This window comes from Dermacentor albipictus, chromosome 9 (genome assembly GCF_038994185.2).
Source record: "Dermacentor albipictus isolate Rhodes 1998 colony chromosome 9, USDA_Dalb.pri_finalv2, whole genome shotgun sequence".
In the NCBI taxonomy this organism is placed as follows: Eukaryota; Metazoa; Arthropoda; class Arachnida; order Ixodida; family Ixodidae; genus Dermacentor; species Dermacentor albipictus.
In genome coordinates, this window is record NC_091829.1 from 96,961,888 (window position 1) to 96,986,634 (window position 24,747).

Consider the following 24,747-nt stretch of genomic DNA (forward strand, 5'->3'; position numbering starts at 1 on the left):
TAGTCTACACACCCTCTCCAATGACGGGATGGCGGCGTCATGCCCTGTTACGATGGCCTCTGGTTGGCAACATTGTGCCCGCAGTTTCTTTTCTGCCTGGTTCCTTTTTTGCCATTCTTGTGTTCCTGTATGTTTTCTGTGGTTTTTACACATTTGGTGTGCATTTGTGTTGTATTCATGTGTGTTCCGCATGCTCTTTGGCACCCGTGCAATGTGCTGTGCACAGACCCTTGTGGGGGGGTCTCGCACCCTTTTTCATTTTGACGGATGACAACTTGTGGTTACCAAAGAGGCCAGTGTGTCATCCGACTGCAGATTTGTGTGGAACCAAAGTTTAACCTCATATTAAAGAAAGCTTGGACACCCGTTTATTGAACAAGGCCACATAACCTTGCATTTGCTGATCCATGGCTTTCAAGCTAGCACAGGCACCCAGACTGTAGGCGCTTGTGTTATATAGGGACTAAGTTAACTTCTATCTGGCCACATTGGGGCCTTGCATGGATTCTTTACTCTGTCAGGTGCCAGGATAAACCTGGGGCAGTATTCTCGATCAGTCACTTTTTGGGATACAATCACTTTCACAGGATTTTATGTGACTCGGCACCAGACGCGTCGGCGTCTATGAGCAGCATCACTCTTGACATTGTGCCGGGAATGTTGCCCATAGATGTCAACACATCTGCTACTAGTTGCACGAAATCTCGCAAAAGTTATTGAGTGGTCACTGAGAATACTGCACCTGGCTTAGCCCAGCTGGGTTCTCGTCACCACTGTTTTACTAGCAGGCACTGTTCTACCAGCAGTATCTTACACATGGTCACTCTCTGGTCACCACAGGTGAATCCGCTGCCTGAAGACATTGACCTTGTTTCTGCATGGCACTTTAATAGTAGGACAGCGAGGTGGGGTCCTGGGCTGCCGCGGCTTGCTTCTTCCCGTTTTTTTCAACGCTGTGCATTGGGGCGTGGTGGGTGTTGCAGACGTTGAAAGAGAGCACAGAGCTTGAAGAGCAGGTCTTGAGGTCGCCCGTTAGGAAAGAGTCCGTGGGAACGCAGACCAGAGTAAGTGCCCCTTTTGTTATTTTGCATTTTTTACTCCGCAGCATGCTCTTATCAAATTGCTATTTTGTGCCAGCTGCCAGGGTGCCTCAATGGAAGCAATATCGTGGCTTACGTTCTGCCTTAAATTCTTCCTTAGCAAGAAAGGAGCTGTCATCCATGTTTTGTGAGTGGTAAATGCAGCCAACCAGTGTTAGTTTAAAAACGCTTACTTTCATGATTTTTATGTAAGTGAAATTTGTTCTCAGAGGCTATACAAGTGTAACCGAAGGGCCAGATTTTTGTAACTTACAACAATATGAAGCCAACAGACAATGAAGCCTATGAAAGCATGGGGGTGGGATTATCTGGAGTTCTTGATTGCAATGGAGCAACTGGAGATGAAAGTGGGTGAAAAGATAACTTGTTGCTGGTGAGAGCTGGACTGACATCTTGCGAATTACGCATGCAATGTTCTACCGATTGAGCTGTGGCGGCGGCTGTTCCCTAATCCAGTTGGCATATGCATATAGTTGGGAACTAGACCTGCGTAGCAACGGTCTCGACTTTGGAAACTTGGATGCCTTCAGGTAGTGCACGAGGGTTTATAGGCCAGCCACGTGCTCCTAAAGGTAGCATACCATGACATCTGGTCACATACCTTGTGACATCCGCCACCATGATTATGAGTGGTGCTGGCTAACACTACCAGGGCCAGAACCTGTACGCATAAACGAGTAACCTAGAAAGTGGGCGAGACAAGAGCCGCCACTGTCACTTAATGTATAAAGCATTGCCCACGTCATGCAGAAAATGTTGGTTCGACTCCCACCTGTAGCATCTTATCGTTTCACCCGCTTTAATCTTGATTTTCTTAAAGCTAGTATTTACCCTGTGCTTTTCTTGGCTTCCCTTGTCTGTGAGCTCCGTATGGTCGTTCAGAGGCTAGAGTATTTTAGCCTGCTCATACGCATGTTACCATGTTGCACTGCTTATGCCTTACACAGTGATGATCTGGCTATTGCAGACTGTAGTTATCACATTTATTTTGTGGCTACAGTGCCAGTGACGTGGACTTGATCAACCTTAGTGTGCGTTCCGAAGCTTCAATGGCTGGATTGAACGCAGAGTCTTTCTTGGATAACGTTGGTTCGGGATACGAGAATCCAGTTACCATTGCGACCTAAGCCATGAAGTTGGCATCCATTGTGGCACAACCCAGATTGCATGTGGGTGCCTGCTTTGAACAGGCTGCCAGTTTCCTCACCATTTTGTTTCCATTTTTTTATTTATTATTTGTTTTGCATGTAAAGTCATGGTTTCAATCATTTTATTAATTTCTATTTGTGCCTGTCATGCTTCCAGTCTGCATGCCATGAGGTCTAGCGGCAGGCACGATTGCTTTTTGTGTGGTTGATGTATCAAACATTTCAGATGCCATGAAGACCAGATGTGGCCGAGACTGATGATTGGCTGATTCACCGCAGGCCTACAATGCCATTAGAAGCATGTTTAATGAGACTGGTTCAGTGGGCCTTCCGAGTCACTTGGTTTGTTGTGTATTCAGTATCACTGAAGTTTGGGCAAGTTGCTATTAATCTATTGTAGTAAGAACACCGCAGCAGCATCCCTGGAAGACAGTCTCGGGCACAAATGATTGTCCCCTCTGTGAAGGTGTTTGTCGTTCTGAACCACTCCTGTCGTGTTGCAATCATTGTGCTTTATTGGGCTGGCTTTATGCTTAATTATTTCATTCTGTCTGGTTGTACTCTTAGCTTGAGACATTCAACGCAGAACAAAGCGTAAATACATATTGATGTGTGGGAGTGCTACTTCCAGCTGAGCTTAATTGAGATGCAGCGAAAATACGCAGAAAGCAGGCTCATGTGGTTGGAATTTAACGTACCAGGCTGTCCACTTTTTTGAGGGTATTGAGGGAAACTGCTCATTATCATTCAGCCCATTATGACCTCAAGATTTCCTGCATATTTATCTGAACAACCGAAAAACATTTTCTTATTGTAGCAACAGCTCACCTTTAAATCCCTATATGAACACTAATAGAGGCTAACGCGCCTCTCTTATCTAAAGCGTTTTTTCTAAATCTAAATTTATCTAAATCTTTTTCTAAAGCTTCACTGCCACTACAGCTATGGTCGACCAACTAGCCCACTGATATCTCCTCAAAGTAAAAAAGCTTTTCTCTCATTAACGGCTGCTTTATTGGCACTTGAACATTGCACCTAGACAAAAAATATTTAATCCACGTCATAAAGTCATTTAGCTTCTCTCTCTGCCCAGTTCATCTAGTGGAAATAAAAAGAAAACTTGCATACCTGCCAAATTTTACGCTTTTATCGTAAACTGCCCAACTTTTTTAGCTTGTTTACAAGTGTCATATCGATAGTAATAAATTTACGATTTTCTAGCCCACTATCCACTTGCTCGTATAACGGGAACCAAAATATTGGCTGCCGTTAGGTGAATGATTCGTGAATAAGCATGAACATTTTCGTTTGTCTGTAACATAGATCATTCTTGCTGCTACCATAGAGTAAAATGCCTGTTATGGCGTCTCTACAGAACACACTTTCCGAATTTCTTTAACAGACAGTCGACATCTTGGGTAATAAAACAATTTTTAATATTTTTCAGGAAATATTAGCAGTTTCTGGCTTGTAGCGCAGTATTTTTCAACTGCTAAGGTTGGCAGGTCTGAACATGTTTCTGTTTCCAATCATTTGCAAAGTGAGCTCCAATGGGTAAGTAGCATACTGGTGCTGTAAGCAGCAACCACAGTTAGCTGGTAGTATCGTTACACCCCACCCCCCAATATTGCAGGTAGCAACAACACTCAATGTCTTGCAAAGGTCATAAAAACCAATGGCCTGTTGTGTACGTGACCACTGTCTCTTATTGTAGCATTAGAAGAAGAAAAATATACACATAGGTATTAATGGCTTTGAGCATAAGGCGCATTCCATACAAAGACCCAAAATCGTTACAGGCCCAGCTCATAAATGCCCAGCTCCAGCTCCACGCCATACCATACCCAAGTAAATAAGGATCCATGTGATGCAAGCTGATTGACAGTTCCGAGGTTGACATCAGCTACATTCTTTTTTGGCTGGCTCAGTGTGATGCTGGACTGCCGTTACAGGTACGGGAGGAGCCAACAACATGCACCGTCTCCACGCAGACGAGCCCAGCCCCGTCTCCAAGGCAACACCGCAAGGTCTGTCCTCTTCTCATTCGCGGAAGCTCACGTGTCTCAGAGCTCATTCACTGGAGCCATTGCAAAACGCATGCAAGATGTGATAAGACAGCGTAAAAGCCCCGTCAAAGCAGTTTGGCTTGCCCAGCTGCCACACACTTGTTTTTCAGTGATGTTGGTTCACTGAGCTTCATGCTCTACCACTCCATCATAGTTTGCACCGCGTGTTAAAGGATCTTGTATAAAAGAACAGCAGCATTGGGCAGGTTGGTGTAGGTTCATTATTACGGACTGTTTGGAATTAACATGTGCTGGGAAGAATTCAAAGTGTACAAGCACTGGGATCCAAAGATTCAGCCCTTGCCTAGTCTGAATTCTCAGTCCATGTTTTTTTGCACTGCCCATAATCATGGGGGTCCTGAATGTTAGCCATTGAGGTGTGCATCTAGTGGAATGCTATGTCAAATTAAGTTGATAGAAAGTTTTAGGATTTGCACACGTAGAGTTTGGGGACGTAAACCGCTGTAACAAAAAATGCGAAAAAAAGTATACAAAAGAAAGCAGGCAGGGCATGGAACTTTGGCTACTCAAGGATGCTTGCGCGTGATTTCTATAACTTCCTAGTAAGGAAGGCACTTATGAGGAGGTACAAGATAGAGCTCAAGCTGAAGGTATGATTAATATCTGAAGGAATCACGTGGCATAGCATGAATTTAGGTGCAATGCAAAAGCTTAGCCTTGTGACATAGGCCATATAACTCCACCTGTAGCTACTGTGGAAAACAAATAGGAGATTGTCTATGCCTCTGAGACTGTTGTCAATAAACCCAGATTAAGTGAGGCACATATAGTATCGGTGAATTGCAATGTTGAGAGGGGTTTATGGGGCGGCACTCGAGTATAGAATTGTAAGCAGTGTGCACTGTGCTCTGTGGCATGTTCTGAAAGCCTTGAGAAGTAGCGCATTGGATCAATCCAGCAGTGTTGATTGTATGCTGCTGTAGCCTAGTCACATAATGTTGGCGACTAAGGTGGGGCAAACAGCAGTTTGAACAGTTCGCGAGATTAGCGCTCTTTGGGCATCCCTGGCTCTTGCTCCAGAAAACGCCCTTTAGTGATCATCAAAAGATTGCTAGACAGCTAGCTTTTGGCCATCTGCAACATGCACTTTGTTGTGAACTGATTTGAGTGGTAAAGAAATTAACAACACATCGCTCATAAGCAGTAATTTGCTCATAAAGAGTTTTCAATGACATGATGTCATTATATGGGTTTTTCAGGACATGCAATGATGGAACGTAGTAGCGGCACACCAAAGTAAAGATCTCTGGACATGCACCAGTGGCACTTAATGATGCGGCACATTTCCTGCACCGCCACTTCTATTCCTAAACATAACCATGTGAAGCTAAGAGACAGCGACACTAAGGAAAGCATAAGAGAAATTAATTGTGGCTTTAATTGAAATGTAGAAATGATAGAAAGAAAGGGAAATGCAAGTAAAAGAAAGGACAACTTTCCTCTGGTGGGAGCTGAACCCACATCTTTCGCATTATGCGTGCTGTACTCTGCCGACTGAGCTACGGTGGTGGCTGTCCTACCATCAGCTTTCCTAGGTATTTTACTAGTCCGGCCTTGGATATATTAGCCAGCACCACCCATGGCTATGACAACAGTCCCTACACATAACTTTCTATATTTGTGTAATGTCTGCTTGGACATGCCAAAATGCATAGTTTGCCAGTAGCATTGTCGCATTTCTAGGTATATTATGCTTGGTCTTGGTAGAGCGTGGACAGCTTTCGTTGTGGAGGGCTCCCATTCTCTGCTTTTGCATGCAACCCTACAACCAGCAGTGATGAGCTTTGTGTTCTGGGTTGTAGGCACCTAACTGTGCCCACTAAACACACGTGGGAAACAGGTGTTTCAAAATGCAGGATATTGTGCCTTTAAGGGGCCAGGACACCAAATTTTCAAGCTTGAGTGAACCATACGCATCCCACAGCAAGCTGACAAAATTTAGGTGGTGTAGTAGAAAATCTATATTTGAGTTTTTTTATATTGCAGTTGAACCATAGAGCAGTCTGGGAATACTGATGGGGGTCAAAATGAAAGGTGTTCTGCGCGGTCGATGTGCTCAGTATATGCACGGTTTCATTTGCGCCTGTGTGTCTCGGCGGTCAGCTCGAGATGCCACTCGCACGGTGGTGGGCATGCACCTTCTCAGCATGGCGTGCAGGCATAGTTTTGGAATGTTTCAGAGGAGACAGCAGTGGCCCAGCACTTCTTGGTTTCACACAGTCCATGCCAAAATGACGGTTTCTGAAGGTGGGAGGGGCCTAGAAGCGGCGATTTCAAATTGCAATTTCAGGCTGCAATGTGTTGTAGTGAGCGCAATTTGTGTGTGTGTGTGTGTGTGTAGTGTGTAGTGTGTGTGTAGTGTGTGTGATACGTAGTTATTAGTGGTGGACGAAGTCGGTGTGTTTGCATGTGTAGCCATACTCTCAACAACAGTGATAAACTGTGAAGACTTGGAAGAACACAGTCATGGTCCCTCTAACATTACTGTGCGTACATGCGCATGTGAACACGCAGCGGGAAGCGCTGCGATGTGGGGCACAGCTGCCGCTGCACCACTACATCCTGGAGCAGGCCAAGCTGCTGGGCTACCGGCTGGACCTGTTCGAGGACGGTTCCTCGTCCTCAGCCTCCTCAGCGGCCGGCGACTGGGGCCACGACAACGATGACGAGGAAGACTTTGCCGACGACGAGGCCATGAGCGCCCCATCGTCGCCATCGTCCTCCCAGGACGAGGGAGATGGCCACGACACGGCTGCCGGTCGCTTCTCTGGTAAGAACCAAAGAGACATACATTGGCTGCACGAGCTTTGCTGAAAACATGTGATGCCATTGCAGACCAAGTATAAGGCATTGCACATTGTTCTTCAATAGTATCAGTGATTGTTATTATTTAATAAAGTTGTTATTAATATTATTGTTCTCTGTTTATCTTTTGCAAGAGGTGTTATCACCATATATCAATTGTCACATTTTGTTGTGGCCCTTCCTGCAAATAGACTGCAAACTTAGTACAGTGTCGTCATTCTTGTGTAAGCACGAGCGCAACTGGGAACCAAAACTTATCTGTCACGCTTTGGTGTGCAGCTGAGAGTGATAATGGCAGCTGGACGTCAGGCTCCCCTGTCGGCCATCCTGCGGCCACGCAGCATGCTTCCCTGCGGCGAGTTGGTCACTCCAGGCCAGATGGTGGAAGCCTGCTGGAGAAGTCACAGGTGTGCAGTGTTCATCTACTTGGGAAACAAAATTTTTGAAACGGGTACAGTGTGACCTTAATCGTGATTCTAGGATATTAGACTGCAGACTGCAAAGTGAGCACAGCAGTGTTCATAAAATATGCAAGGTGTACTTGTTTTTTTAGTGAAGCACCTTAATTTACATAGTTTGATCACGAGGCGGCACCTGACCATCACAGAGAGTCGGCAGATACATAATAGTTGGTCATCACGGCACTGTTTAAGCTGACCAATGTGCACTACAATGTACCACTAATGGGAATGCCCATTTAGTATTTGCTGACTTGCTTGATGACATGCCTTGATGACATGACTTGATGACATGCAGACTACTTTTTTAATGCACAGATATCAGCGTAGTGCGCCCTACCAGCTGTTTCTTTTTTCTCTCAAAAAGTATAAAAAGAGCACTGGAACCGTACTCTACACCTTGCTGATTGACAATATAATTCAGTTACGCAACTCCTGCAGAACACTTGACAAAAGAATCCTCATGTTTTGTTGGGCAGTTTCACCTGCTTGCCAGTGCATTTACAAAGGCTGAATAGAACAATTTTGTGACAAGGTTCAACACACCACTGCTGTGCATCGTGGTTGTAGTATTCTTGAGCAGGCTGAAAGGTTGAACCTCAGTATTTGGGCATAACAAGGTAAATCTGTAACGTTTCTCACCAGTGTTAGGACGTAGTGTACTTTTAATGTGTACACAAGGGCGAATCAGGAAGTCGATGCCCCTATTTCTTACTAGCCAAAATAATGTACTTACTGGTAATTAAAAGTACACATACTATTCTATGTACCCTACACTATTTTTCCACACAGTCCTCACACCGGTTCAGACAGTTGTTCCATCGCAGCACTAAATTTCAGGTGCCCCTGTGATCATAAATGAAGGTACTTTGCCGTCCAATATGGCTTCATTGTAACGAGGGTCAACCGTGTGGCAAGATGCATAAGTAGTATTTGTACCATGGCAGATCCACCTGGCCCATGAGATAAGAAGGCAGGGAGGTCAGAACGAAAAAGGTTCTACGGTAGGAGTACAGTTGATAGGATGCAGTTCCCGAATTTCCCCTTAAGTTCACAGGAAAACTCTGTGCTGGGGCATTCTTTTTGGCATTCCTCTCAATGTTGTTTTGAACCCAAGTACAATGGGAAAACGACGAGGGCCACTCTCATCACGACACTGGCAGGACCACGACGCTGCTGCTCTGAATGTGGTGAAGTCACTTTATTGCAAGTCTTTCTAGGCCTAGAAAGATTAGCAATTGGAAGTGATTTGGGCTACCTAATTGTGTTTTTCTAGACTTCATGCTATGCTCGCTTATTTCAGGGAGGTACTATTGCTCGTTCTCATCTCTCCTGTTGGGGGGGGCGGTGCACAGTCATTCCAGGTGGCGGGGGGCTCTCGGGAGGCATCGCCCGCCCTGCGGCCGCTGTCCGCCGAGCGCAAGCCGCCGTCAGAGAGTGACATTGTCCAGTACGCCCAGGACAACCTGAACCGGCACAAGCGGGGCCTGTTTCGGCGAAAGTTCTCGCTGCGAGACATGCTGTCCTGGTCCAAGGATCCCATCCGCCAGCCCATGATCATGACTACCGACAAGTCCCTCAAGCACGATGCCTGCCACCTCTTCAAGCTCATACAGGTCTGTCGCACGTGCATGTAGTCGTGCTCGGTTGCCACGCGTGCGGGCAGAGCCTTCTATGTGCTTACAGCACCTGTCTAGTCCTTCCGAAATGTGAGGGAGCCTGTGGCCCACTGCTGAGGTGTATATTACAGAAACATTTGTTCCTGTTGCTACGGTATTGCTTGTTGCTAGAGTGCGGACAACTATTCCCGTGCATTGCAGCCACTCCTCCACTTCTGCATGCCACTCAAGAGTAGCATGCGCAGAAAGGAAGTTGGCATTACTCGAAGCACACCCCATAAACTGTCGCCAACATCTGAGATCTGTGTTCAAAAAAGTGCAGAAGGTTATGGCGCAGACCCCAAACTAGTGAACGACCTTTTATTGGGTTAGAACCTTGCAAACATTATAGCTTGGCACATCGTCCAAACACAGAGTAACTTTCAGCAAAAATACAGTGCGGTATTCTTGAGTGATCACTTTTGGGGAGTTTTAAAGATTTTGGAGGACTCGGCAAAGGACACGGCAGCATGTTGTACAGCTGACAGCACTCCTGGCACACTGTGCCAGATGCACTCAATAGCAGAATGTGAGTGCAAACAATGGCACGAAAGCACAAACATTGCACTCACACAGTGCAAATTAAAGTTGTAATTTCAGGCTGTGTCTGTCAAGTCTCGACTTTGTCACATTGTTCACTCTGTTTTATTATCCGACCCATATTTCTTGCTGATCATGCACAATCGATGACATAGAAGGCACTGAATACTACAGCCAAAGCTCGTGATTGATGAAGTCACACATGAAGATGGACTGTTATACACAGTCCATCTACACAGTCCATACACAGTACAAGATGCACGCGTTATACAGTTGACTCCCGTTAGTTCCACCTCAGTTAATTCAACCTTGTGCTTAATTTGAATTCATTGAAAGGTCCCAGTAAAACCATACATTGCTGGTTAAGGAAAACTCATTTGTTTTGAATGAGAAAGCATGCTGCTTCAATTAATTCGAACCCCACTGGCCCTAACCAGCGTCCCGTCATGCGCGCAGCTGTTACTAAAAACTTTGAAAACACAAGGAATTCTTTAGCTGGCACTACTTCTTTTGTCCCATTAGAGCATTTGGTGAGCACCACTGACAGTATTGAAGTTTGTGGGCCACTCACAAACAATGACACTGTCATCAACATGACAGTCCAACACTGAGAAAGCGTTTAAATTAGGGGTGTGTGAAGACCGAATAGTATAGTTCCATTCGAATATTGAATGAACTGAATCAAGAAAAAAAATTGGAGGACACTTAAGCTTTGCCTTCAAGAGTGGAACGCGATAGCGTTATCGCACCCCGGTCGCACCGTCCACTTATTCGCTCGGCATGCTCTTGAGTCACACAAACTTATTGAACGCAAGGGTATTGGGGCATCTCGCACCGGTCCTTGCACGGCCCCAATGCTCTCAAACGAGACAAAAGGGAGAAGCGGGCGAGTGGCGTGCCACCTGTCGGGGCAGCACCGTACATTGCTAGGAGAGGGTCTCCTGTGTTTGCTGCAAGATGGCTCTGCATGTGCGCCAAGCGCAAAAGAAATGTAGCGGAAACATACTTCGCTACTCCTCTAACTGCGACTTCTGTAATTTGCATGCTCATAATTACCGATATACACCGCAGTATAACTTTCTACGGCACGATTCTAAGGCAACACCACTTTCACTAGAGGCGCTTTTGTCCCGTTTTGAACCATCGAACTCTTGGCTGAGTGGTAGCATCTCCGTCTCACACATTGGAGACCCTGGTTCGATTCCCACCCAGCCCATGTTGCAAGCTGTTTTTTATTTATGAATTGCCTTCCGGGATTTTTCACTCACAGCCAACAACACCGACACTGGCTTTTCTGCGACACGAGCTCCTTAACGCTGTCGTGTTAAAAATTGAGTATCGAATATCAGAAAAAGTTTCCCAAAATTTAATACTTGCAAACATTGGGCAACAAAATATGATGCTACACATACTTGGGAGTCTCCTAGCATTGCATTACAAGAATGTAGCAAGCTATCAGTAACCTAGGTACATAGAAATCAAGATATGCAGTACATTCTACTCTTAATAAAGGGAATGCCAAGTTAGTATACAGTCGAGGGTCTGGCAAAATCCCGTCTGCTCAGGAAGAATCACGGCGAGAACAGGAAACAGAACATCCATTAAGAAAAAGTTAAAGGGACACTAAAGGTTACCAGAAAGTCAAGTTAAAGTGGTAGAGCAATGTTCTAGAACGTCTAAGGCGTCAATATAATCGCGAACAGAGCTTTAGTAACCGAGAAATTGAGGTAAATGCATGACACGATTTGAGACCCCCCAGCGACATTCCGGTACTAAACCGATGACGTAAGGTCTCCCCGTAATTTATGTTACTAATACTCAACTACTCGTATTAAAAATATCATTTCATTCGATTATAAAACGGAAAAAAATGCTACTTGTCTACGTCTATTCGATTCTAAGAAAAAATAACATTTTGACATTGCCCTTCAGTAGTATGGGCGGTCGAAAGGTTTCGTTTTCGCTCGACTCTGCGCGCACGGCTCTGCGCCGCGCACGCTTTGGAGTTTCAGTACTTTCGTTATCGCGTCGTGCTGTGAGGGTTCTGCTGGCTGGCGAAACTTTCATTTGGAACAAGCAGCGAGAATGCCACGTCCATGTGATGTCGTGGGAAGCCCTCGTTGCTTTCCTGCTCCGGAGAGCCGGTGTCGAGGCCACCGTCGTAGTACGCAACGACGCCGGCAGTGCGAGCCCTCAGCAGCAGGTTGCGCTCGTCGGTGCTCAAATCGCTGAAGTTGAGCCCACCATCGCGAGCCAATCTGTCGGTGTCAGGGTCCATTGCGACGAGCGTCGAAGTTAGCGTCATAGAATGAAGTACCAGCTTATGGGCGTATTGCGGTATAGTAGCGGCGCCTGGTGGCGGTGCGGGAAACGACATCTGGGTCATGCCAGCTTGGCTGTGGCGAAGCACGTTTCTAGGCCGAGTTTTGCGTCGATTCGCACTTTTTTATGCCCTGTTGCGAGTGCGAAAAGGCTCACAGACCAAGCCGACCACGCTGCGAGCTCGTCGCAGCCTATAGTTTAATGAAAACGGACTCTCCGTGTGCCGTGGGACGTAATGCGTTCCTCCTTCCGCTAGCCACCATACTCCCGCTTTCGCACTGCTGTCGGCTCTGTCTTGGCTCTGTTTCTGGCCGCGCGTTTGCGTTTTGCGCAGAAAAGCCGTAGCGCCGTCTGCGGACGCCGTTCTACTCACCGATGGCGCAACGTCACTATGAGACCATGATGTCAGATCTCCTCGATCGGAGGGCGGGCGATTTGAACTGCGCTAGAGGTACGCGGACGCTTCAGAACGCATTTTCTCTTAAAATAAGTCTCTCCTTGGCACGAAACAAGCGTTTCGAGGTTTCTGTGATGGTATTTCAACAGTCCACGTTGACTTAATAGTAACCTTTAGTGTCCCTTTAAGCACATCACTTCAGATAAAAATTCATCTTGGTCGGTGTTTCCTGTTCTCACCAAATTTGTATGCCAGCGCCAATTACAGTTTGGTGCTAGTACATAAATGTCTGTAAAATATATTCTTTTTATGAATAGAATTTCTGTGGAGTAGAATGAAAGGCTTTTTTTCTTTACTATGAAACTAACGAATTAGTGACATTCTTTTGTACTGAACACCAATTAGGTTGTCAGTGTAATAGTGGGGCTGTGTTTTGCCGTACAATCTTTTTTTATTGCATCGCAAGTTTTGCTTTCCACTTTTGTTTCCAAAAATACAGCAGGGCTATCTCATCTTTACAGCAGATGGGTTATCTATCGTAAAGCCAATCTGTGTGACAGACTGAAGGACTGCTCCTCTGGTGATTCTGTCACTGCTCGGCTCATGTCCAGTGCAAAGAGCTGCCATTCGCACCACTTAATTGTCAGGTTTGGCATGATTTACCACCTGTCAAAGGTTCTGAAATCTGGAGGGTCATATCAAGTCACGTGACGCTGGTCGACGTGGTAATGGGTCACAAGCCAACGCGGAATGCTTGCTGCTATAAGGGTTCGTACGAGTGGCTCATCGGTGATCAGTCCTGAGATCACAAGTGTGGGTTCGATTGACGGCTGTTGATGCTACACGAAGTTTGTCACTGTGTATCCAATATGATCTGCTTGCCTATCGGCAGCTAATCGACTCTACCTTCACACATGCTTTCACACTTTATGACATACGGGCTGCTTTTCTTGCTATTCCCTCTGTCCACATTGCATTGTCATTTTCATTTCCATTGGTCCTGTGGTCCTGGATGAACTTTGTACTGACAGAGATTGTACCGACAGAGGGGCGCCCAACCGACTCGGCACTGTTCTGCAAATTGCAGCATTTGGGTGCTCTGTGTGCTATTCCTGCATTGGGTGAACATCAGGAGCGCTTGCAGTGACTAAGTCGGCGATCACGTCAGCCGGGGCAGCCCATCTGCAGCACGCTCGGCAGTTCTTTTGCTCTGAAAATGAAGTGAAACGCTCGCTTAGGCAGCATCGAGCACGAGGGGCCCTGCGGCACATGCAACACATGACACTGTGCGGGTTTGTACACCGAATACATATATTAAATATTTGAAAAATCAAATAGTAGATATTTGATTAGTGAATCAGGTTATTACAATGTTCACTACTCGATTTCATCTCGTGATATTCGAGTATTCGCGCATCCCTATTTTAAATATCTCAATACTCTTCACCATGTGCCGGTTTATTTGCGCTTCAAGAGAAAGAAGCAAAAAGGCATACAGACTATTTGAAGCAATAAAAGTGACTTGAATTTGTTATTTTGTCACCATTCTTTAATTTGACCTTTCGGATAATTCAACTGAATCACAGGGTCCCACAAGGGTCGAACGAACGAGAGTTGGGTGTATCAAAGTATGATTGTATGCAGTCCAGCCAGGTACTGTTCTTAGTCGTAATGACCCCAGCTTTGTGTCTCTTTTGCCACGCATTCTTATGACTTAATTAAGGTGGCCCTGGATGAGATGTGGAGAGATCAAAGGGCCCGCGATCACCGAAAGTGCCGGGAACTACTGGCCTAACTAATCCACGCCTCCTCCCTCTCCACTCCTGCAGGCATACATGGGCGATCGCAAATGGAAGGCTGCACCCGAGCAGGTGTCGGTGGAGATTGCCACCCGAGGCTGGAGCCAGGCGGCACTGCGGGACGAGCTGTACATGCAAATCTGCCGCCAGACGACGGACAACCCACGTGCTGAGAGCCTACTGCGTGGCTGGGAGCTCATGGCCGTCTGTCTGGGTATCTTTCCCCCATCGGCCACCTTTCGGCCCTACCTGGAGAGCTACGTCCAGCGGCACCGGTGGGTGTCGTCAATTGTGCATTCTTTAGTAGACTGCACATAAACGTTATCAACAGTAATTCGTTGTTTACTGAAGTAAATAAAATAAATAAATGAGAAAGGACGGGAAGGGCAAAGCTTCCTCTGGCCCAACGCGGTAGCCCAGTGTAAATGGAGTTGTGCTGCTGAGTCTGAGGTCACAGGCTCATTTTCGGCCACATGCCGATAGGGCCAGCACGCAAAAAACGCTCATGCACTGTGCATTGGTTGTGGCCGCTAAAGAATCCAGGGTGGTCAAAATAAATCTGGAGTCTCCCGCTGCAGCGTGCCTTGTAGTCAAATCGTGGTTTTGGCACATTAAGCCACGCAATTTAGTTTTTTGAAGCTTCCTGTGAACTCTCCAAAGTTGTGCTGCACTTGTGCAGCTATGCCTAAGAAATCTTTCACAAATTGCATTAAAAAAATTGTACATGTTAAACCCTTGTGGTGAGCACATTGGCTGCTACGGTATTGTATTTATAATGGAAATAGGTGGTTTGATGTACCTGTTTTAACCCCATAAAATTCAAACATTCCACATGAAGAAAAATTGAAAGAACTTCGCCTTTATTTCTGACCAGAGAGAGTATAGTAACAAAAAAAGCAGTTAAATGTTTTTTGAGTGACATCTAATTAGTATAGATAACAAATAATTAGTAATTAGTGTCCTGAACAACCTACAACTGAAAACTTGATCTGGCATATCAAGAAACGTTACTATGGGCTTTGTCTTAACTTTACCATGCTTAAAGTCGGAGTTTGGGGGTGTCAAATTGAGCGAAACGATATGTTGGGCTATGTGGGGTTAATGGTCATGCCTTGCACAGGGACGACATGGCAGTGGGCGCCTATGCCGGTGCCTGCGCGCAAAGGCTCGAGCGCGGCGCCCAGTGCGGGCCCAAGCGAGGCTTGCGGCGGCCCACGGCCGAGGAGGTGGCTCAGTCGCGGGCGCACCTCTTCCGGCCCTCCATGTTTGGCAGCCGTCTGGAGGAAGTGATGGCGCTGCAGTGCGAGCGCTTCCCCGACCGCTGCCTCCCCTGGGTGCAGACAACCCTGTCGGAGGCCGTGCTGCGGTTGCACGGTGCCCAGACGGAGGGCATCTTCCGTGTGCCGGGAGACATCGATGAGGTGCGTTTCTCTGCCCTTGCCTCCGAATAACTTGACATTGATGCTGTGAAAGGGCATACGAGGGTTTATTGGCCTGGTGCGTGCTCCTGAGTTCACGTACTGCATGATGCGTGTGTTTGAAAGTATGTTCCAGGTCCGACACCATAGCCGTAGCTGGTGCTAGCTAGCAATCTGATGACTAGATCTAGTACAAGTCTTGACCTAGTCTTGTAGCGCAAGCCACTTTAAAGCCATTTATCCCTAGAGCACTCGTACTTCTGCACATCTCTGATCCTTCTTCGTACAAACAGCAAAGGACTGGAACGAACTGCCTCCCCGCGTCGTGCTGCACTGCCATTCTGCCACTTTCAAGGATTGTATCGAAATTATTAGTATGTAAATTTGACTCGCGCCTCACGTCATACCCCTTAACTACTGGCCTTTAGGGTAACAAGGAAATATTATACATACACAATTCCGCAAAAAATTCAAGGAGAGGACAGCGTCCACATTAGGTCAACTGTGCTTGCAAAGCAGAAGATGTGGGCTTGGCTCCTACCTGCAACGTGTTGTCCTTTTGCCCACTTTCAGTTCTGTTGTCCTTATTATACAGTCAATGTCCGATTTTCGTACTTCTTAGGGGCTGCAAGAGCGTCCGAAAAATCAGGCAGTCCGAGAAAATAAATGTGTGTCCCCTCTACTACCCCAAAGGGCTCAAATAGTCACAGGCTTGTATGAAATAGCTCTGAAGGCCTGCCAGTACAGTTATTAAGTGTATCGATGCTTGTACTCTGACAGGAGACGGTGGGTTCATGCATGTTTAATTAAAGAATACATACAGTAGAACTTTGTTGATGCGATCCATGTTATACACGATTGCCCTGACACCAACGTTAGCATTCGAGAACACAAAAAGTGATCCAATAAAGTTGCGCTTATGTTTTACTGGGTCGTATGTGCCCGGAAAACACAATCTTTTGGCACCAACATTCAATACCTTGCCAAACTGCAATCGTATTATGTGTTTTCCGACCGGTAGATCCCGTATAAACAAGAAAATGCAAGAAGCACATGTGGTTGAGAACAGTAACCACCCACCAAGGCAGCTTCACCGCAATATTTACCCGCCTGTCTCCTCTGAAAACATTGGTGCACACTCAGTTTCTCATTGCAGTACCAGCGAATCATCTCCCAGGCTGTCACTTACCTTATTCACAGCTATCACCACCAACCCTTATTGCGATAAGCATCTGCACGCTTTTAGTAGGCGATAAGCCAAATGCGGCGTTGTTCCCTGCTGCAGGCGTCGTGATGTGATCATGATATTTTGCTTCAGCAGCATCCAGCCTTGCCCACCAGCTCGATTTCGTTTTGGTTTCCTGTTGCCGCCTTAAAACACTACAGAATAGGAAAAAACAACAATATGCGTCTCAGGATGCCGAAGCCCCACCAGCTTGACGACGAAGTCGGCACCTCGTGCCTCATGCGTGATTTGCGCACTGCTTCGTCTTACGTAGCTATAAAATACAGTTAAGTCTGTCAAATTCTTTAGTTACTTCTAATCATATGTCTTCTCAATTAGTATGTTTTTTTTTCGCGTAATTTTCCAAAACGTATGACCGAGGTTCTACTGTACTGTGTTCCGTCAGTGGCCTCTTTTCACTCATTATGCTTTACTGCAATACATTGCATGTGCTAGTCCGCGTAACACCGCTGTACTGCGGCGAAGCTGACTTTTAGGAACCGGCATTATGCAACGTCGTGCTTTCCGCACTTCGAAGCCATTGGCAAGAATCGCAAAGGTGGATTTGGTGCCATTGCTGACAGTGGCGAATTCTTTCAATGAGAAACGGCACCAAACAGCAGGAAGCTTGGTAGCGAATGTCGAAGCAACTAGGCCTAACATTGCCGCTGCAGCTACAGGTGGCAGCAGATCAGCGTGCAAGAGCACTGGTCTGACACTGCAAGATAATCAAAATGGTAGCAATGGTAGCTTCGATTAACGCCCTTTTGAACCTGCGGCCACAGCAAGAAGTCAGAAAAATGGGATGGCAAAGGGTTTCAGTGTCCAAAATTTCAAATGTTGTTATACGTTAGCACTATGGAATTTGTGGTGGGTGCCGTAAGGGAGTCCGAATTATTGGGCATGTCCGAAAAATTGGTCGTTGTCTGTATCTGCATTTTAATGAAACATAACAATTTATTTTCTGTTAGCTTGCTCTCATCGTTGTTTGTTGACTTCTTATGTTTGTAACTAATAAAAAGACATTGATCCCCTTGGTTTACCTTATTCTCCTGTTGTGCTCAGTATGAGTTACTATATTTGAATGTATGGCAAAGCCCTCTCCCAGGTTAGTTAGTGGTGGTGATCGGCACTGTGTTCCAGATTTAAAGGGAGAAGGTTCTGCTGTTCTCCTTTTAAACATCGCTCCTTCATGCCTGGTTTCGCCTTTTCCCCCAGTTTTATGTGCAAAATTTTGGTCTCACAAAAATGATAAGGACCGATGGTGGCCACCTTCTCTGTGTGCTACGCATCTCTATCATTGTGTCATTGTTCTATACCACTTCAATCAGTGAAATTTTGCAGAAAAGAGATGGTGAGCTTGCAGTGACATCTATATTGCGTATATTGAAATTGCATACAGAAAAAGAGAAATGGGCAAATGCAGGCATTGAGTGCTAATGCAGAAACCTGTGTGATGATGCAGCGAGAGGCGACAAATCAAGCACAAAATTCTGAGATGGTGGCACTTTTAATTTCCAGAAGCATGAATGATAACCAGCTTGCGCAAAATGTGGCCACTGGTCTCCTGAGGTTCTTTAGAGAGACAAAGATTTTGCCTTTAAAGGGACTGTGAACTGACTGTTAAGGACATTTTTTTTATGGCGCAACGCAAAGCTCACTTTAGGTAGTGTTTACACCTGCAGCGGTTGCTTCCAAAAGCGTGTGGATATTTTGTATGCAGAATTTTTCTATCTGAGCAGCCTCTGAAAAAGGAAGAGCAACGCTCAGAAGTGAGAGTCAATGCCAATGATAGCCCGCCATGCGAATTGTGAAAGCCACCAATTATTCTGCATTCACAGGGGGAGTGAAACTGTGGTTAGTCACCTATATATGACCTTTTCAACTACTTTTGAAAATAAAAAGCTAGTACAATAAGTTTGTGCTGTTGTACAGACTTTTGTTATACTTGTACAGCGTTTTCCCCCAAGTACACGCCTACGTCATGGCTGGCTGGCCCCTGTCGTCATTATTCTGTCGATAAACAAGCCAAGCCAAGCCAACTCCTCAAAGGTGAAGGCTTCGTCTTTGGTGTGTTTTATCGCACTTTTCTACTCACTACAAACAAAGGCCTATCTGCTCATTGTAAGTTAGAAAAAAACTTATAAGTGTGCTGCATTTCAAGCTAATAAAAGGACCAGGAACCGCACACACTCATGGAAGATCACGTGATAGGCCGCTTATGCACATTCATGTTTTTGCCGCGTAGGGTGCCAAAGGTAATTTTTCGCGACTTTCATTTGAAGCATTAAGAATGAAACATGCCCTGATGTCGGACTTCATGCTGTACCTCCACCACTTATAAGGAACTGCTTTATTCCAGCCGAACTCGTGCTGCCACCACGAAGATCAAGCTGTGCTACTGATGATGTATACAGATGAGGGAGATGTACAATAGATGATGATATGTAGAGATGATGAAGATGAAAGTCAGGCACATGTTGTGCTCACAAGAATATATATGCACGTTTTATGAGAAAAACGTGGCTTGTTTTAAACAATACGATAGGCAATATGTGCGAAAGCAGGCACGTAGGGGTGATGTTCGAAACAACAACAGCAAAACCTTCTCCCTTTAAGTTGGGAACATGGCATCCAACCTTGGGGAGCACTTAGCCACGCGCTCACACATTGCTACTTATACTGAGCACGAGAGTAGCTGCTCATTGAGAGTGAGGTGTGAATTGTATACTCTTATACGTATATGGTCCTCCTCTTAGCGCTTCACATCGCCTCCAGAAAGTGAAAAGCAACCCCTCTCCCCCCAGGAATTCCCAAGCCTGAATTTCAGAACCAAGCATTATCGGCGCCCATTTAAAGGCACTGAAGTCATACTGCTCATCAAGCAATGCCTTATCACACGAGTCCCCAAACAATGTTACTGAATGTTATGGCAGTGGCAAAGAATGTTATGGCAAAGAATGTTATGGCAGTGATGTCCTGCGCTCAGTGGTGTTGAGCAGTAGCTTCTAGTCAAGGTCCTCGCTTCTGAACGCGGGTAAGAGGCTGCTGTCAGTATCAGCAGCTTTGTGCCGTAGGCTGTTCTTATTGTGTTGCAGTAGTGAGGTCAAGGCAAAAATATAAAGATGCATGCAGCGATAGTAGCACCTTTATGAAGTAAACTTGACGCACTGTGCTTTAAGCACAGTGCATCGTGTGTAGTAAATTATGAAACATCAAAGCACTTCTCGCAAGTCTGGTGCAGTCAGCCTTCTTTGTTGCCTTACTTTCTTTACCTCGACCTCAATACATGAGGGACTTTCCAAACTTCTTTGTCCCTAATATGCACCATTGTTTCTCATTGTTGTGCAAGTTTGGAAGGCAGAAAATGTGTAAGCTGACAACTCACTTTTTTAACGTGATAGCGTTAAGGGCCCCGTGTCACAGAAAATCCGGCGTCCGCGTCCGGCATCCAGTGTTGGACATCGCTTTGGCAAAAAGAATTTTGAACCACGCATACCAAAGCACGCTGGCCCTCCATGTGGCGCAAGGAAATGACTCATCTAAATGAATTTCTCAAGGTAAAATACATAGAAAAATAGTGAAGTATGACTTGCACATAACCTACAGACATGGTAGCATCGGATTGTAACTTGAATATACGAGAAAACACAATTCTGTTACACAGAAACTCAAACACAAACCCCTTTTAATGCGATAGCGTTTTCCAACTGCCGTTTGAGGTCTGTCTTAGTAGGGGCGGCGCGGCTCCCTTGGTTCCTTGCACACTATTAAAAAAAAAAAACAAAGCTCGCCTTCGTGCATAGCGTTGGCCACCAGCGTTTCCAGGTGAACATTAAGGTTACATAAGGTGCAGTTTCCGGGAAGCGTGAGAAGCACTCAGGGATATTTGAATGCTATCACATTCCACTCTTAAAGGCGAAGCTTAGGCCTCCTCCAAATTTTGTTGTTGTATTCTACAGTTTAGACCTCGTAATACAAAAGTAATTGGAATCACTAATGCTATTCACACTATAACCAGTACCCCACTATAACCAAAACAGTTTTCAGTCTGCACACATGCAAAACATGTTGACTAAGCAGCTGCATGTATCTGACAATCGAAGCGTGCGACTGGGACGTTTGCACACTTTTACATTCATAAATGTTGAAAGGTTAACGGTCCGGGACAGGCCTCTCCGACGGTCTTCGCATTTGACAAAAAAAGAAATGCGCAAAGAGAAAAGTTTCCGTACACAAACTAAAGGCCAAAGAGTGACAACGTGAATGCACTCCATGCTGAGTGCCCGCCGCGAACAAGCAGCTGGAGCACAGACTTCTCCATTGCCTAGGCAACTCCTGCACATCCAAAGAGCACTCATACCACGTGACATACATTACACTGGCACCATGGCTGGTGCAGTGTGCTTACTTTTTCTTCTTCTTTTTGCGCTTTGCTCTGTGTCTTCTTCCCGTTCGCTGCTGTCATCGCTCTTCCTTCTACCGTTTGGCGCACCTCGTTGATAAGTGTGCTCATTGCCTCACTTGCCTGCAGGATTTTCTGGCAGTTACATACTAACTCATCGTCCTGTGCATTTCCACTGTAAGCTATGTGTGTATTCACCGAGTTCTAGAGAGGATAAATGTGACTCGTAACAATAGACTATGTTATAATGGACATTGTATAAAGTGTTGTTCGTTGCTTTTATTCTACCTATATTACACTGCGTTGTAATGGTGTACTTAACAAACCCTCAGCTAACATTGTATACAGTAGAGCCTCATTCATACAATTTAGAGAAAGAAATGCAAGAGAGAATGTACTAACTTAAAGAAACATATGAGCCAAGGTCACTAAAAAAATTGGCAGACTCATCTGTAGTTGACATCTGCAAATTGTTGCAGCGTGAGACGCTGACACACACCAAGCTGGTGGGGCCCAAGTGGCCCAAGACGTGTGTTACAGTTTTCGAGGCTTCAGCAAGCTTACGTTTGCGCTGCTCGAATTCAACCTGGGTCAGCAGCTTCTTCGGGCGGGGGATTTCGGTGAGAAGTTTTCATGTGCCCAATCGGTGAGAATCATTGCAGCACGAGACGCCGACACACGCCAAGCTGGTGGGGCCGAGTGGCCCAAGACACGCTTTTGTTTTTCCGTTGCGTGGCGTGTTAGCACATTGATGGGAAACCGAAGTGAAATTGAGCTGGTGGGCGGCGACAGAATAGGATGCCACCAGAGAGAAACACGCCGCTCACTTCTCGCCATCTGCTGGAGGGAACGGCACTGCATTTTGGTTACTGCCTATTAAATGTGTGCCGTACGCTTCCAATGGCACCACGCCACATGAACTGCTGTGTACACAGGTAGGTGAAAATGCTTATCACAGTAGAGTTGGCGGCAATAGCTCTGAATGTGGCTTGCGACGACCCGTGAGGAGATTTGCTGCTACCGGAAGAGGAAATGGCATCTTTATGTGACATGGGCGGGCAAGTACTGCAGGGAAGCTGCTGTGGTGGGTGCCTGCAGCTCTCGATCACCATGCCTCGTGCCGTTTCTTGTTTATCTTGCAGCTGGAAAACTTATCAGGCGATTGCAGTTTGGCGATGTACTTAACGTTGGTGCCGAAAAATTGTGTTTTCTGGTAACCTATTAACTGGTAAAAATAAAGTAACTTTATTGGGTCATTTTTTTTTGTGTTCTTGATAATGCCGATAACATTGGCGCCATGAAATTGCATGAAACGGGATCATATCAATGAGGTTCTACTGTAATTAGAAAATAATGTGTATAGTCTTGCATTTTATTTTCCCTCTGCTGTTCTTTCTATAACCTACTACCCTCTCTCATGTTTTCTGACATTAGAATGAGGAGTGGGTTGCAGAAATGAAATTCTTTAATATATCCGACCCTGCACTGCTATACGGGGTTAGGTTGTATAGCAGTGATGCTGCTGATCAAAGCACTCAGCTCTCGGACGTTATCACCCCGCATGCAGGTCAATGCCTTGAAGGTGCGGCTAGATGAGTGGCAAACGGTGGACTGTACCAGCGGCAGCGACCCGCACGTGCCGGCGTCGCTGCTCAAGCTGTGGTACCGAGAGCTGCACGACCCGCTCATACCGGCTGCCCTGTACCAAGAGTGTGTTGACTGCTGCGGCGAGCCCCAGGTGGTGCTGGCACTGGTTCGGCGCATGCCCGAGCTAAATCAGCGTGTCCTCGCCTATCTCATCCGGTTCCTGCAGGTATTGTGCACGCTTGTAAACACCGAAAATGCGTTACTGTTTCTGAGGCCTGTGGGCTGACACCACGTGAACCCTTACCCTTATCACCTATGTCAAAGCATGGCTTTCTTTTTTTTACTTTACTACAGTCGAATTGCGGTAAATCGACCCTGACGGGACCGACGAACGTAATCGAATTATCCGGTGGGTTGAATTAAGCGAGATTCAGAAAAAAACTACGACACTCCGCTGATTCATTTGGCAGTATTAACCCGATTCTAATATCCCCCCCCCCCCCCTCCCCAATAAAATGTGCGCCCACTTTCTATGTGTCCAAAGTAGAAAACTAATGCAAAAAAGACATTAAAGCTCCTAAACAAAGTAGAAATCTAATGTGCACCCAATTTTTTAGCAAGGAAAATGAATGACGGTTTTCCAAAGTTAGATTCGCCACACAATATTTTAAATGGGCTTTTAATTGGTAAAACCTGCAAATTCCGCAAAGGCAGTTTTGGTTTCTTATGCCATTGCACCATGCAGGCAGTTTCCAGCCCACTTTTCTTGGAAAAGGGAAGGCGCGCTTTAGAATCTGGCACATATTGTAATCAGACATTGTCAGGTACCTTTATTCATTGAAAATGCTTCTAGGGTAGGGTTTTTAATGGCATACGACGTGTGTTAAATGCATTCACTGGCCCCTAAGCTCTGCCGAGAGAGACACTGCTCTTAGAAGGGGTCGTCGTTGGGGGTCAGCATAGTAGTGACCAACAACAAACCTTCCACAAAACAATCCCACGAAGTGCACCAATGCACATGATTGCTACGAGCACGCCAACGTCCCAAAGCCCAAAAGGGAAAAGTCAGTTCCTGTTCCGCACACGCTATCCATGTCATCAGGTGGTGTTAGCATAGGAGAGCTTTCGCCATCTCTTGTAGTGGCATAACTGTCACACCCGACTCCTGCTTTCGTGTGTCATGCGGGGACCCCAAACATCAGGAGACACCAGAGTCGTGCAAGGAAGACTAACACCGGGGGGGCACGACAGCCGTGCATCCCATAGCACGAACTCTGTATTTGCGCATTGATGGCTCTGTAGTGGCAAGCTCATTCAACCATCAGCTCAACCTAGGCACCATAGCCCAGGTTTGAATCTTAACTGCAGCAGTAAACAAAATGCAGATTTTCCATCCTACGCAGCGAAGCCATTCTTCTTTTACTTTCGTTGACCTTCTGTGGATTCACTTTGGCTTCTGTCAGACCTCACTGGCTTGTGAATTTCGGAAGAAGACACATGTCATTGTTAAAACTGTTAAAGCACTACTAGTGTTCAGGGAAAAAGTGCTTTTGAATGGTGGCACTGAATCGTCAGACCTGGAACATGGAGCCACAGAAGTACAGCCGTCTGCTAGTAACATTCAACTTGTGTATCATTTACCGCACAAATATTTTGGGGGGAAACAAAGTCTAATGCAAAGGCAGCATGAAAATTATACTAACACAAACATTATTGGAAAGGAATGTAATGCACAACTGTTGCCAGGTGCCGCACAGTTTTGCAAAAGGAAGTGTCTGTGTGGCAACAGCTGTTGCTC

General features: G+C 45.9%; 1 protein-coding gene across 4 annotated transcripts in view; it reads left to right on the forward strand.

The window, feature by feature from the left end:
* The window catches only part of LOC139049532 (rho GTPase-activating protein 39-like), a 57,410-nt gene that overhangs the window by 20,193 nt on the left and 12,470 nt on the right, over window positions 1-24,747 (forward strand). For 3 of the 4 annotated variants that reach the window (XM_070525069.1, XM_070525071.1, XM_070525072.1), the window contains exons 4-11: window positions 984-1,064; window positions 4,177-4,275; window positions 6,850-7,105; window positions 7,420-7,547; window positions 8,954-9,214; window positions 14,345-14,589; window positions 15,435-15,735; window positions 22,930-23,175. In XM_070525069.1, coding sequence (XP_070381170.1) covers window positions 984-1,064; window positions 4,177-4,275; window positions 6,850-7,105; window positions 7,420-7,547; window positions 8,954-9,214; window positions 14,345-14,589; window positions 15,435-15,735; window positions 22,930-23,175 — 1,617 coding nt within the window. The remainder of the gene's footprint in view (window positions 1-983; window positions 1,065-4,176; window positions 4,276-6,849; window positions 7,106-7,419; window positions 7,548-8,953; window positions 9,215-14,344; window positions 14,590-15,434; window positions 15,736-22,929; window positions 23,176-24,747) is intronic. The other variant, XM_070525070.1, reaches the window with a different exon arrangement.